The 13371-nt window shown below is 43.1% G+C and overlaps 1 protein-coding gene across 1 annotated transcript in view; it reads left to right on the forward strand.

The window, feature by feature from the left end:
• Positions 1-13371, forward strand: part of LOC139748993 (uncharacterized) — a 175116-nt gene that overhangs the window by 154312 nt on the left and 7433 nt on the right. The window contains exons 3-6 of the mRNA XM_071662349.1: positions 7248-7341; positions 9584-9744; positions 10264-10378; positions 12700-12910. Of these exons, the coding sequence (XP_071518450.1) occupies positions 7248-7341; positions 9584-9744; positions 10264-10378; positions 12700-12910 (581 nt within the window). The remainder of the gene's footprint in view (positions 1-7247; positions 7342-9583; positions 9745-10263; positions 10379-12699; positions 12911-13371) is intronic.

The raw sequence follows: 13371 nt of genomic DNA on the forward strand, positions 1-13371 counted from the left end.
TACCCATTTCATGACGTGTATAACGTGGGTAGAAACTACGGTCGGAGAAAAGAAAGCAGTCGCTTGCATGCATAGTGCCCCTGCCCCTGCCTCTCTATTGTTTCCAACTTTCTATTTGACGTGTGGTGAATATTGAGGGTGTGGGTAGGGTGCCCACGTGAACCCCGGGGGAGAGAGAGTACCTTCCTACCTAACTACAAGAACGATGGACGAGGTTTTGCTTTGTGACGGCTAGCGCGTGGCGCTCAAAGCATTTTTGTCTTTCATTCTTTAGAGAAAATTAAGAAAGCATTTTGCCTGTATGTAAAGGCTAACACAGGAGTCTACTGAGCTTGGCAATGTCAATGTTAGATATCTTTTTAGTTGAAAGAAAAATCAGTTCCTTTCTTAGGAGTTTGTGATGAAAGTTTATAGAAAGCTTGGCGTATATGGGGTGCACCTCTCCCCACTCCCTTATGCCCTCGTTTCCCTTAGCCTACTCACCCCCAAGATCACCCTTACCCCAGCACTCGTGGCGTCGTGTGTCATACAGTCATTATGTACACAGGATGAGGACTCTTCTTCCCTCGACCCCTACTTATGCACACTGCTTCAGATATCATCCCCACGACCGACCACATGGGTCCAAGTTGTCAAGACCCACGCAAGGTTCATACATCCTACATGTACAGGGGAAGTTAGACAACAGATCTAGGATGTGACGCGACACAAACGTTTTGGGATACATTTCATTAATAAACTATCCACATGATTCAGTTATTACTGAATACATCTGTAGGACGAGTTCCAGACAGAGATGAATCATTGATTATCTACGGAAGGTGTGATCATAACAGAATGATTACTCTCACCATAGTAAATTATAGATAGTAGTGTGTGGACAGGCCGCTCAGGGAAGCACTACTTCCCTGACTTAGGAGTGTGCTCAAGTGATGGCCGGAACCATCTTACACCCTCCGTGTCAGTACTACCGGTCTTATGTCTTATTTTGTCCAAGCTAACGGGTCTTACTCATCATCTTACATACATCATACATTCATATTCCTTCTTTCACCCCTTCACACTCTTCTCATGTATTGCGGATGAAGAGTATATGTATGGCTGCCTGGCGGCTGTCATAAAAGAAAGATACATGGTGACTGGGGGAGAGAGCCGACCCAGGTTCCTCATAGGGACCGGTAACCCAGGAATTCCAAAGCGGCTACTGATCCTCCACGGCAGGCATTCCACACAGCTGATATTTCTGGTGACCAGGTGTTCCAGAGGACCGGATGTGCCGAGTGTCCACAGGTGTACCAGGTGAGTGGGTATACAGTGGATGAGGAGCAACAGGTGAGCAGGTCAAGTGACCAGCAGAACATACAGTGGTCCTCGTACACCTACATCACACTCAGAGTAGCAGGAAATCAGAACATTCAGCCGTCCTTCTGAATGTCCCACTGGACCTCAAAATATCCGAGCTCGCTTCTGACTGTTAAACTCAAACGTTTCAGTGGCCATGAAGATATGGAGCGGTTATACTCAGCTGGGCCTTATATTGCTAAGTAAGGTTTAAGTATGCTACAATGGGCCTTATATGTCAATATTTAGCCCAAAACTGCCAAACTGGCCCTTAGATTACTAAAGCATACATCAAATTACTAATCCAGGCCTTAGGGTTTAAACTGAACTTCAGATTGCTAAACCAGGACTTAGACTGATAAACCGTACATCAAATTTCTAACCCAGGCCTTAGGGTTTAAACTGAACCTTATATTGCTAAACCGTATTTCAAATTGCTAACCTGGGCCTTATACTTGTAAACAAGACCCTGGAATACTGAATCGAGCTGTTAGAGCTTAGATGGGCCCAGTGTGGCCATGTCATACGGGCCCCACAGATGGAAAACAAAAGCATCAACATGTCCCCGGATGAATAGTGACAATCTTCTGAGTGCAAGAAACAAGACTACACGTTTCCCAGTGTTATACCTGAATAAGCGTTCAACATATCGAGTTGCGTAAATACTGACATGCTTTCTGTAATCAACGAAGCAGGGAAATAACTCTACGAAAATAAGATTATGCATTTGTTATAGATATGTGAAAATTTCTTTTTTGAAGTTTACAAATTTAGATGAGAAATTTTCCAAGATTATTCTTTTCACAAAGGTATTAATTGGCCATCATGATATCTTAGGTGGTCAGTTTACCATCCGAAAATTAAAGGAGAAACCAAACGTACATTACTTACAGCTCGCGCCAGGCAGTCTGTAGTGGTAGTTACCCCTTCAGCTATCGGCCCTGGGAGGCAGTTTTCTCTGACGCAGCTTCAGTTTTCTCCTCTGCGTCAGGGTGGAATGCGGACAATGGACGAAGCTCTCAGGGTCAACTTGGTTATGGCGAGGCTCAAGTCTCCCTTACACTGCTTCTCTGTTCTTTAGGAAAGACCTTTTGATAAATGTTGATACGGAGGATATATGTGTATCCAAGCTCCATGAAGCAGCTTGGAGAACAATTCAACCCAACCGAACGAGAAAAAATGTATGCTTTCTGTCTTGCAGGACTCAACATCAGGCGCTACAGTAACATGGTACAGTTAAACTACAGTTACAGGAGAGTGTAAGGCCTTTTGCTCAGTTTGCTTCAACATCAACAACATTTTCACTTAACGAGCTCGGTGTCTAGAAACGGAAAGCTACACGTCGGCCTCACTTAATGACAGACTTGAGAAGAAAATAACTTGACTTGTGAAACCTGAGCGACCCGACATAATTTAAGGAGGCGGGGAGAGATGGACGTAACCTTCTGTTGCTTTACACTTCATGTTATAGTAGTTTACTTAACCTTAACATGCGTTACTGCGCAGGAATTATTCATTTTGAAATTCCTTGATCCGTAAGTGCATTATTTTCATATGGTCCACCATCAAAGTCTCTCCGTATGGTCGCATTATTTTTCCTGCCTTGTCCAGCAACTTTCTCCGTATCTTTATTGTTTGCAACTCTCTTGTAATATTCAGGGCTAGTGAATCTTGCTTCAGTCTAGCTCCTTTTTTCCTTGATGAAGTTCGTCAGTAGATCTGAACAATGCTAGTTCATCACATCGGAAGCACTAAGACTATGGCCAGTACATGATTTGGTACTAAATAGATATGTATCATTAGCACAGATATGACAGATGTTAATCAGATTGAAAACAATATAATCATTCGATATATATCTTCAGTGAGGAAAACTGGAACAAGTAACTTAATGGAAGGGAAATGAGTGAAATGTTTCGAAACAATGTTAGAAGCAAGACTGGCGTGCAAACATAGTAATGGGAAGCTGGCTAGTTATGAAAAATTCAGTGATAATAATGATAATGATGATAACAATAATATAATATCAGATTACTTAAATAGAAACAAACAGTAGGGCTGAAAAGGGGGGGGGGGGAGTTATACAAGTGGTCATACACACAGTAAAGTATTGTCTATTTGATGTGGTTAGTGGTAGTGTTCACAGTGGCCGAGATGAGACTGTAAGGTGCGTACTACTTACTTTTACTGTACGGGGAGGGAGTTCTTCACACATGGGGCCACATCGCTTGAATTTTCTCCACTGTGATAGAACTTTTTACATTTATTATCTTGTATCTCCATTTTAAAATTCATCCACCACTCCTACATTATTACATTACTTCTTTACATCATTTACAATGTTTCTTAATTTCATATTTTTTTGTATCCCTACATTTGCCGAACAAATCAATTTTCATTGTGTCATTAAGCTGATTTAAAAACTTGAAGGTTTGATCAGATTACCTTCCACTTTTCTCTCTCTTTTGTTGTATGTTCGGGTATAATCACCTATTTGTACACTACAGGGAGAGAGTCCTACACTCGTGGGGCCACATTTCCTGAACTTTCTCTTCTGTTTTACAGTTATTTTAAGTTCTGACTGCTGTCCGCGTTCAGTTTCATCACTCGGATTATTCCATTGATCCACTACTCTCATGTGACGAAAATACTTTTTTTTTTAATCTTTTCTAACAATTTTTTCCTTGATTACACTTGATGACCTCTGGATGTAGTGTGTGTGTGTGTGTGTGTGTGTGTGTGTGTGTGAGATAAGGTTATCATGTATGAACAGACGCTATGATATACTGAACGAAATGTGACATGTATGATGAATGTGTAGTATTCAAGATGTTGAGTGTTTAACATCCTGGACGCTGAATATGGAGACTATGTAGCTGTGTTGGATATGCGAGTTAGTGGTGACGTTTGGTTGTGCTGGCTGGCTGTGTGGCGGTGTAGTGTGGTATCATTGGTGTCATACAGTCCATACTACTCTGCTGTTAACTAACATCATAGTGTAAGATCCTCGTTACCAGATCTACGTCTCCACAGTGCAATTACACACACATGATATAAACGCTGGATTACATGACACTTTTTATCGTCTAATTTCTCGTCAGTTGTCGTCACGAGCAAGTTGAACGATCTGGTAGTCCACTCATGAGCCATTTGATATCTAAACAAGAAGAGAAGCACAAGGTGTAGAGAGAGAGTGGACATGTACTGTATACTTTCTCCGTACGCCAGCCTAGACTCGACTGGGTTTGGCAAGGAACACTTATAAACCACAGACGTTAATCAGATAGCCAGAGGATCGTCTGGCCTGGTGAAAGGCCGATAAACCCTCACTTGTTTTAAGTTTCTTGTTAAGTTGCAAAGCAAACTTAGCAACACATAGCAAGAGACATTATGAATAGCAGGTGCAAACTGTTTGTGTCCTGGCCTGTTTTACATGCTGGTAAATAACACTGAAAGAATAACAAAGTGAGCACCGCACTAACATGGTGCTCTGTAATCGGCGTACATGTTGAATGTGTATTGCGTGGATAACGCGATGGCATAAGTGATGATGATTGATATGTGGTGGTATAGATTTTGAGTGTACTGTAGTGATGACGATGATGAGAGAATTGTGATGTGAATTGTAGGTGTACAATGTTGAGATACTGAGTCTGCAGTGCCTTGAATGATGAATGTGTAGTGCTGTAGATGATAAGTAGGTGAGGATATCATGAACAATGGGTTTGGTGTCGTGCATATAGAATGTATGGCAGAATCTTGGTTATCAAACATATCCTTACGTCACAGATGTTAAATGTGCATTGGGATCGTGAATAATGTGTATGAAGGGCCGTGGGTGTTGAGTGTACACTGGGAATGTGGAGGGCGAGTGTGTATTGTAGGGGAGGTCGGAGCCTGCACCAGACGCCCACCCTCTCACATTACCGCCCGTCCCACCTGCATACATATTTGATCCCTAAACACTTTCTCAGCTGGAAAGATTTCTGGCTTGTGTATGAGTATGTTAGTAGGTGTATGATTTTCTTTGTACATATTTCTGCCCCTGTGTATGTGTCTGTTTATACCTGTAGTGATCCGTTCGTATCGTGTCAGCTTACCAGATATATGTGTGTGTGCGCCATGTAAAGTATCGTTTACTGAGTTGGCACCATGGTCGTGGTCTCACTGAAACCCAGCGCGTCAGTCTCTCTCTGGCACTGTGCCCAAGTCCTCGTCTGGGATCCAGTCCTCGTCACAGTCATCAACTGTGGAGACATTTACAGCCCGGTCTCTGTCCTCTGATTCAGTCATCCCTCGGATGACACTCGCCTTGACCCCGCAGGACCCTCTACTGTGATAGTTATCGTCCTTGATGACTTACTCAGGCGTCTCACTTATGCTCAAGTTAATGAGCTTCACATGATTTATTCAGAAATATTACAGAAACCATACTGATCCATTGCCAACACCTGACCTTTGAAAGTGGAGAGTTCTGAAACCTCACTGACGGAAGATACGATGTCCAACACTTGCCAAACCTCGGAGGCACCTTTCCTCAGGACTGAATTCGTTATTGTGTTTCCTACACAGTGGCAGTGATGGCGTCGTCAGGCGAGCGTAGCTTGCTGTGTGTGTTGTGCCTCATCCTCCTGAGCAGTCTGTGTGTGGTGGTGATGTATGTGCTCGTGCTCATCATCATCTACTACTACTGCGGCTGACCTTCCCACACAACACACACACACACACACACACACACACACACACACACACACACACACCCATCCCCTGAACGCTGAGCAAGGTCTCGCCCTGATCCTGGTGTGAGCGGAATAGTTCCCATTATACCTGAACTCAAACTCACGTGACCACATCTGTGTTATCAAGACCATCATGTTAGCACGTCGGTAAAGGACCTCCAACCTCGGAAAGGAGTCATTATTATCCATGTCGGTAGAAGATTCACACACAAGCAAAGTGACGCACCAGCTAAAACACACTGTATTAACCCGTGACCCTGTCGTGTCTCACGAGTGTAAGGCAAGTGTCACGAACTCCTCTGATGACGTATGGCATATGAACAATAAACCTGAAAGTTTAGAGGAATATTGAGAACATAAGAAAGCACACAAGAATTCTTAGCAAAACGCAGAGTAATCGAGGATGAGCAATATTGTGTCAGAGTTCTAAGAAAGGGAAATCAACAAACGTCACTTTATAAAGATATCGTCGTCGAAGTCAACAGCGTCAATATCTATTTGAACTGACCGACGTAGGTAATAACTCCTAGATCCCCCGGAGCGCAGAAAGAGTGCCACAGTGCGGCTGGTTTTAAACAGAAGCGCGTCAACAAATTTCTCGCCTGACTGCGTTCATCGATGGTTTACCCGTGGTAGAAGTGTGGAGGAGCGACCCACCTCGCCATGTTCGGGAAGCAGCTGGCAGCCTTCACCCCGCGCCGCCGTAGGCTTCCCGCCTCCGCTAGGTTCTTCTCCAAGCTGTCTGCCTCGCTCTCCGACATCCCGTCAGACATCCCAGGAGCCTCGGGACAAAAGGGTTGGAAAGTCAGCAATAAAAGCTGGACGGAGGAGAGCTACAGCGTTAGGGAGGAGGATGGTGGTGGGTGCACCGGTGATGGTGTGGAAGATAAGTGTACAGATGACGATGATGGTAAAGGAAACGATGAGGGCAAGAAGACTGAGCACAACGGAAAGACACTTGTAACCAGACCAGGTACATTAGTTGTGACATCCTATCATCATTATTATCATTGTATATATATATATATATATATATATATATATATATATATATATATATATATATATATATATATAATCGTGTTTTCGAGAGACACACACACTGATCATCCTCTGAGAGTAATATCCACCTGTCTACGTAACATAATGATATCTTTCTTTCCACAGTGCGGGACAGAACCCGGGTTGGTATGAGGAGCTCCTTGCCCTTCGCCACCGCCGGCCTGGCCTCCGTCGCCTCCTCCTCCGGCGTCTCCTCCGGGTGAGCCTTAAGGTGTTCTGTTTTCTCCTCACGGGTCGCGGTCTTCCACCTTCCCTCTTCACGTGTGCATTTCTCTCCTGTACTTAGTCTATATATTGTTCGCTGCTGCATTCAATACTACCCATTAGTCTTATTTTCCTTGGTGATGATGATGATAGGTTAGATACCATAGTTTCAAGAAGTGAATAATAAAGGGTAAGAGTAATGATGATGATAGTAATATGATAATAATGGTAATAATAACAACAATACTATATATCAATCCTTTCCGACAACATTCACGTGTCAGTCAGTATTCATCCGTCCTTTTTCCATTTTTCATTGTTGACTTCTGGTCAGTCCTCCTGTTGTTCATGTAACAGAATGTTGCTGACATTTTCTTCCTCACTATTAACCCAGACTTTGCAGTTCATTTCAAGATCTCTCTCTCTCTCTCTCTCTCTCTCTCTCTCTCTCTCTCTCTCTCTCTCTCTCTCTCTCTCTCTCTCTCTCTCTCTCTAACTCTCTGTTCTAGGGTGTTACCTGACTAGCACATGTGGTTACGTCGCGAGTGGAAAGACACCTTTTGCGAGGGTGTATCATCGTTAGTGAACACAAAGGAATAAAGTATCGTCGAGGAACTTATCCCCTGCTCCTGACAACCTCCAAGCTGCGGGAACCCCATAAATGGAGTTCTAAGATTGTATAAGTAAAGTCACACCATTTTCCGTACGAGTGATATATACACAATTGGAAAACTTTGTGGGAATGACCTCGTCTCCCCTGGTGCCTTCCTCTTACTGTTTTGTTGAACGACTTCCTTAGTATATATAAGTGTATAACAAGTCGGGCTATTTGATTTGGTAGGAAAGAGCCAGTTGCGTTGCAGTGAAATCCATATATCAAATGGATCACTCCTTTAAGAGGAAAATTTTAGTGTTACAACGATGAATAATGAAAGCGAAAGACAAAATTTGGTGCGCTGAAATAACCTTATACCCTGAAAGAATACACAGGAAGATAAAGTGACCAGTGAGAGAAAGACAATTTATACTATAGTAAGAAAAACTCCAGAACACGCTGCTGACGCTATACTCTACTGCAGAGTGAAGAAAGATGCTTGTTATATCTACATGATATGGTATTAAGTCATAAAGGCCAAGTAAAGATACCAACATGAACACAATTTAAAGATCTGTTGACTGGGGCAACATTTGTGCAATTTTCACTCGTTCATTACTGTCAATATTTGGTGAATAAGATATCTGTGATCTTAGGAGACTTTACAGTTTTTAGAAGATAACAGAAGACACCTGAATTATCCATAGTATGTGAATTAAACTACATTACTTCATAGCTCTTTTAAACCCCAGTAAGTGGAGGTAAGGTGGTGAGACATGTAGCAGAGCCCCAACGATATATTGAAAGCAGTGTCACTCCACGACATTTCAAGATATATTACTTCCAAACTTACTGCAATCATTCATTACAGTTGTTCACTACAGTGCATTACTATAGTTATCTACGTGTCAATCATTCATTACAATCATTCACTACAGTGAATTACTCTAGTTATTTACAAGTGTTAGCTTCGATTGTGGTGTTGGATGGAGTGAGGTGAGAGGGAGAGGGCTAGACGGTGAGCTGTATGGCTGTCATCCAGTCCTCACCCACCTGAGTCGTGGTAGGATGAGTGGGTTGTGGAAGGTGTGGTATGTGGGGGAAAACAGTGGTAGGGACGCAGGGTTATGTTAAGAGAGAGGTTTGTATTAGACTAGGAAGGTTGTGTTGGGCTAGGAGGGTTGTGTTATCCTGGGAAGGTTGTATTATTCTAGGAGGATTGTGTTAGCCTGGGGGGGGGTGTTATTCTAGGAGGACTGTGTTAGCCTGGGAGGGTTGTGTTAGGCTGGTAGGGTTGTGTTATCCTGAGAGGGTTGTGTTATGCTGGGATGGTTGTGCTAGGCTGGGAAGGCTTACGAATACTAAGAATATTGTAGTAGGTTGTGAAGGTTATGGTAATCATACGAGAATTTATGGGTTGGTGTTGATTAATATGCCTTGCAACACATTACAAAATTTTACATTGGTAACAACCAGGTAATAATCTTCATGGAAAAAGAGAAAGGATTCTCAAACTTACACCCTGACAACAGGAGAAAGATACTTTTTTACTTTCATTCCTCCGTCCCTTCGCTTCTCACTCATCATTCCTGCTCTTCCATTTTTGTTCTTTACACATTTGACCTTCCTCTGCCTCCATCAGGTCGTCAGACACCCAGAGCCAAGGCAGCGGCGGCGGTGACTCCAAGAGCGATTCCCCGACTCCCGAGGGTTCCAGGAAAAACGGCGAAGTGTCCTCTGCGTCGTCTTCCTCCTGTGTGAGCGTCCGCTGCGGCAAGGGACACGAGCTCCCGGTCACTGCTGGTACGGATATGTTGCTCATGTTATTACAGGTTAGCGAGGAAGGTATGGTAGTGCAGAAGTGTAGCGGAAGTTGCGTAGATGTGGATAGGGAGCACGATGGACACTGCAGTGAGGTGTGTACCGGGTTACAGCTCATTATACACGGTAAAGGTGGTGTTTCGGTCGATGCTGTCGTCTTCCATACACTGGTATGCTCAACTGTGTATGTCTCAAGAAATCACTATTCATACCTGAGCTTTTCATTAACATCAGAAACGGATATGAGGGAAGACTTCAGCAAATGTAGTCTTGAGCTCTAATTTTACATATGAAAATTGACTGTCCGTATATATATGAATATAGAGTATGAGCAACGAAATAGATGGTAGAGTCTGTTAGGTAATCATGTTGCCGTTGTTGATACATTGTATCATATTGGGTTATAATACGTTTGATGTGTCGTTACAGCAGTAAATAAAATGGTCTGTAGCAATTTACATAAAGATTTATAACGTTTTTCTCCATCTATGCCTTCTGCAGGCGCACGGGAGTCGGCCGCTCTGAGACAAGAAGTGGAGACGCTGAGGGCAGAGATCACCAAGGCCCGGCAAACGATCCTACACATGCAGGAGCGCGAGAAGAAGCTCAAGGAGAGGTTGGTTCCTCACGCTCTGTGTCCTCACCTGTACATATTTCATGTTAATTCTCCAACTGTTTATCTTTTTTTTTTTTCTTTTTAAGCGGCCAGAAGACAATTTGTTTATGCGCTACTTTAAGACTTACGTCCTCTCTCGTTACTTGTCTCCTAGATTCCTTCCCCGTAGACGAGCTTTCCTTAATCAAACAACAAAGCAAGTGTCTGTGCATCTCGAGGTACAGGAGAAAGTTACTTTTTTTAAATGTTCTCCTTCATCTAAGATCTAATCGTTATCTGTACGCTCACTGATGTCTGTGCTACAGAGATTTCCTTTGTTCATTACCAAAGCGTCATTGTCTTTTATATTACCAAGACATGAGTCATTTCGGTTATTCTTTACCAGCACTATTTTCCCCCCTTTTTTCATCGTTAACACACGAGACGTTTGCTATCGCCTTACCAACATAAAAGATATTTCCTATATTCATTACCAACACAAGAGCTATTTCAGTGTTCACACATTTGAATCTGAAAACAGAAAGTCATATTTCTTTTTTAGGTTACCCATAATGCCATGTAATATGTTAAAGTATTTGGACTGTTTAGCACATTGTTGTGGAGGAACCTATCAATCTACACGTAATGATATTAGCCAAGGAGGTAGGGAGACAATCAACGAGTTGATAAGATCGCTTTTTTCTGTCAGTTGTATAAAGCTTCGGGAGCAGAGACATAACCTGCTAAGCTTTTAAGTCGAATTGCTTGTGTCGAAACTTAGATGAACTTTACTGAAGCTGCGTGTGACGAAACTTTCTAGAGTTCAGTCGGAGTTGCATGTGACGATTACTTCACTTTATTCTTGCCTTCTCTACAGCTTCCAAGCCAAAGTAAAGTTTAAGAATTTATCATATTTTCTACATACAATATTTGTATGACTGACTCATCCTTGCAACAAAATACCGAAAGGAGGGAAGAGTCTGTGTGTAAGATGGAGAGGAGTTGAATGAGGTGATCTTGGAAGATTGATTAATAAATGAACTAAAAACTACGAAAATTAAATACAGCTCTTCTATCCTTCCTGACCCTGAAAGTGTGTACATAGCACAGAGTACATTGAAAAACTACAACAAAATACATCAAGTGGCTTCAGTACAGATTACACCAAGGGACTAGAGTACAGTGTACATCAAGGGACTGGAGTACAGAGTACATGGAAGGACTAGAGTACAGAGTACGTGGAAGGACTACAGTAGAGACAACATCAGGGGGGCTACAATACAGAGCATGGTGAGGGGCTACAGTACAGAGTACATTAATTAACTGAATTGTAGGAGTATCGCATGGTATGAACAATCATTTCCAGCACCGTTTATTCAAGTCAAATAATGAGTTTGCTTGGAGGTGGAGTAGTCTGTTTACATCTGCTGAAGAACGAAGGACACTACAGAAGAAAAGTGAAAGCAAAGTTGTTGCTTTTGAAAATAGCAATTGAAAACTATTGTTCCAACTGAAGGGTGGAATAAGGAAAAGGGAACGGAAGGAAGGAGTGATGGGGCTGCTCAAACACATTTGTTTAATTTAGGGATAATTTGACAAGAGCGGAATGTGCGAAAAGCCTCCATGAAGAAGTATCTCCTCAGCAATGTCTCGAGTACAAGAAACGCCCTTTCTAAACTATAAGCGGGCGAGCTCTGGGAGCAGTAGGCGGTGACAACCTACTCTACGTATATGTTAGGATAATCACAGGAACAGATAGCGTGTGGAGTGAAGGTTTATAATCACCGGAACAGATAGCGTGTGAAGAGAAGGTCTAAGAAAACTGAGGAATGAAGAAGTCATGAGAAGGTCATATAACTGAGTCTGGAGAGATGGTATGGTCATACGGACCTTACGGTGGATGGCAGCCTAGCCATGGATATATGGAACACACGAAAAAGAGAGTTAGGGCTAATAGTGAATCAGGACGAAAGGCAGGAGAGGTGGTTTGGGGATGACAGTGGGGAAGAGAGGGAATCACGATGCAAGTGCTTATGAGGAACCAGATTAAGTATCTAGTGTTAACGTAGATAGGTCGAACTTCAGAGGATGTCATCAGTTAAATTGTTCACATTCAGTTTTGTTTTTAAATTCTTTTCAAATTTCATTCTAAACTTTTTTGTTTCTTGAAGCCCATACTTGTGGGAGTGGAGGAAGGAATAATAAGCACGTTAGGAGCATTATCCATGGACTATACTTATGCATACGATTTACCAACAATGTTTCCACTGCCATGTTTCTCAGTCCTTCTATGGTTTATCTGTAAAACTTGTGCCTCTAACACTTGACTGGTGGACCTGCAGGCTGGGGGACCGGGCTTCCAGGGGTGTGGAGCGAGGCAACGGTAGAGTGGAGAACCTGAGCCTCGGGGAACGAAGACCTTCAGCGTTGGTGCGTCGCTACGGGAACCTCTACGCTCAGGCTAGGGTCGACACCCTCGACGCCCTAGACTCCCTTCCAGACCTCAAGAACGCTGAGGAACTCAAGTCGAAATTGCTGTTCAGTGTGGTCGTGGTGAGTGTATAGCCTGGTGAGGGCGAGGCAGCAGTATTGTGTCTTGTTCTTACAGGATAACCTGGTACATATTCATTGAAATGATCAGTATGAGAAAATACTATGCTACAATACACTACACAGGTCCTCCATGAGCGTGGTCTTGATGAATGGTGTAAGGTGAATAGTGTCTGTCCAGTGTAGCTAACGGGATTATATGAGAAGCGGTGTAGCTGAGGGAAGTATGAGAGGACGTGTTGCTGATGGAAGTATGTGAGGACGTGTGGCTGATGGAAGTATGAGACGACGTGTGGCTGATGGAAGTATGAGACGACGTGTGGCTGATGGAAGTATGAGACGACGTGTGGCTGATGGAAGTATGAGACGACGTGTGGCTGATGGAAGTATGAGACGACGTGTGGCTGATGGAAGTATGAGACGACGTGTGGCTGATGGAAGTATGAGACGACGTGTGGCTGATG

The sequence above is a fragment of the Panulirus ornatus genome, chromosome 6, assembly GCF_036320965.1.
Source record: "Panulirus ornatus isolate Po-2019 chromosome 6, ASM3632096v1, whole genome shotgun sequence".
Taxonomy (NCBI): domain Eukaryota; kingdom Metazoa; phylum Arthropoda; class Malacostraca; order Decapoda; family Palinuridae; genus Panulirus; species Panulirus ornatus.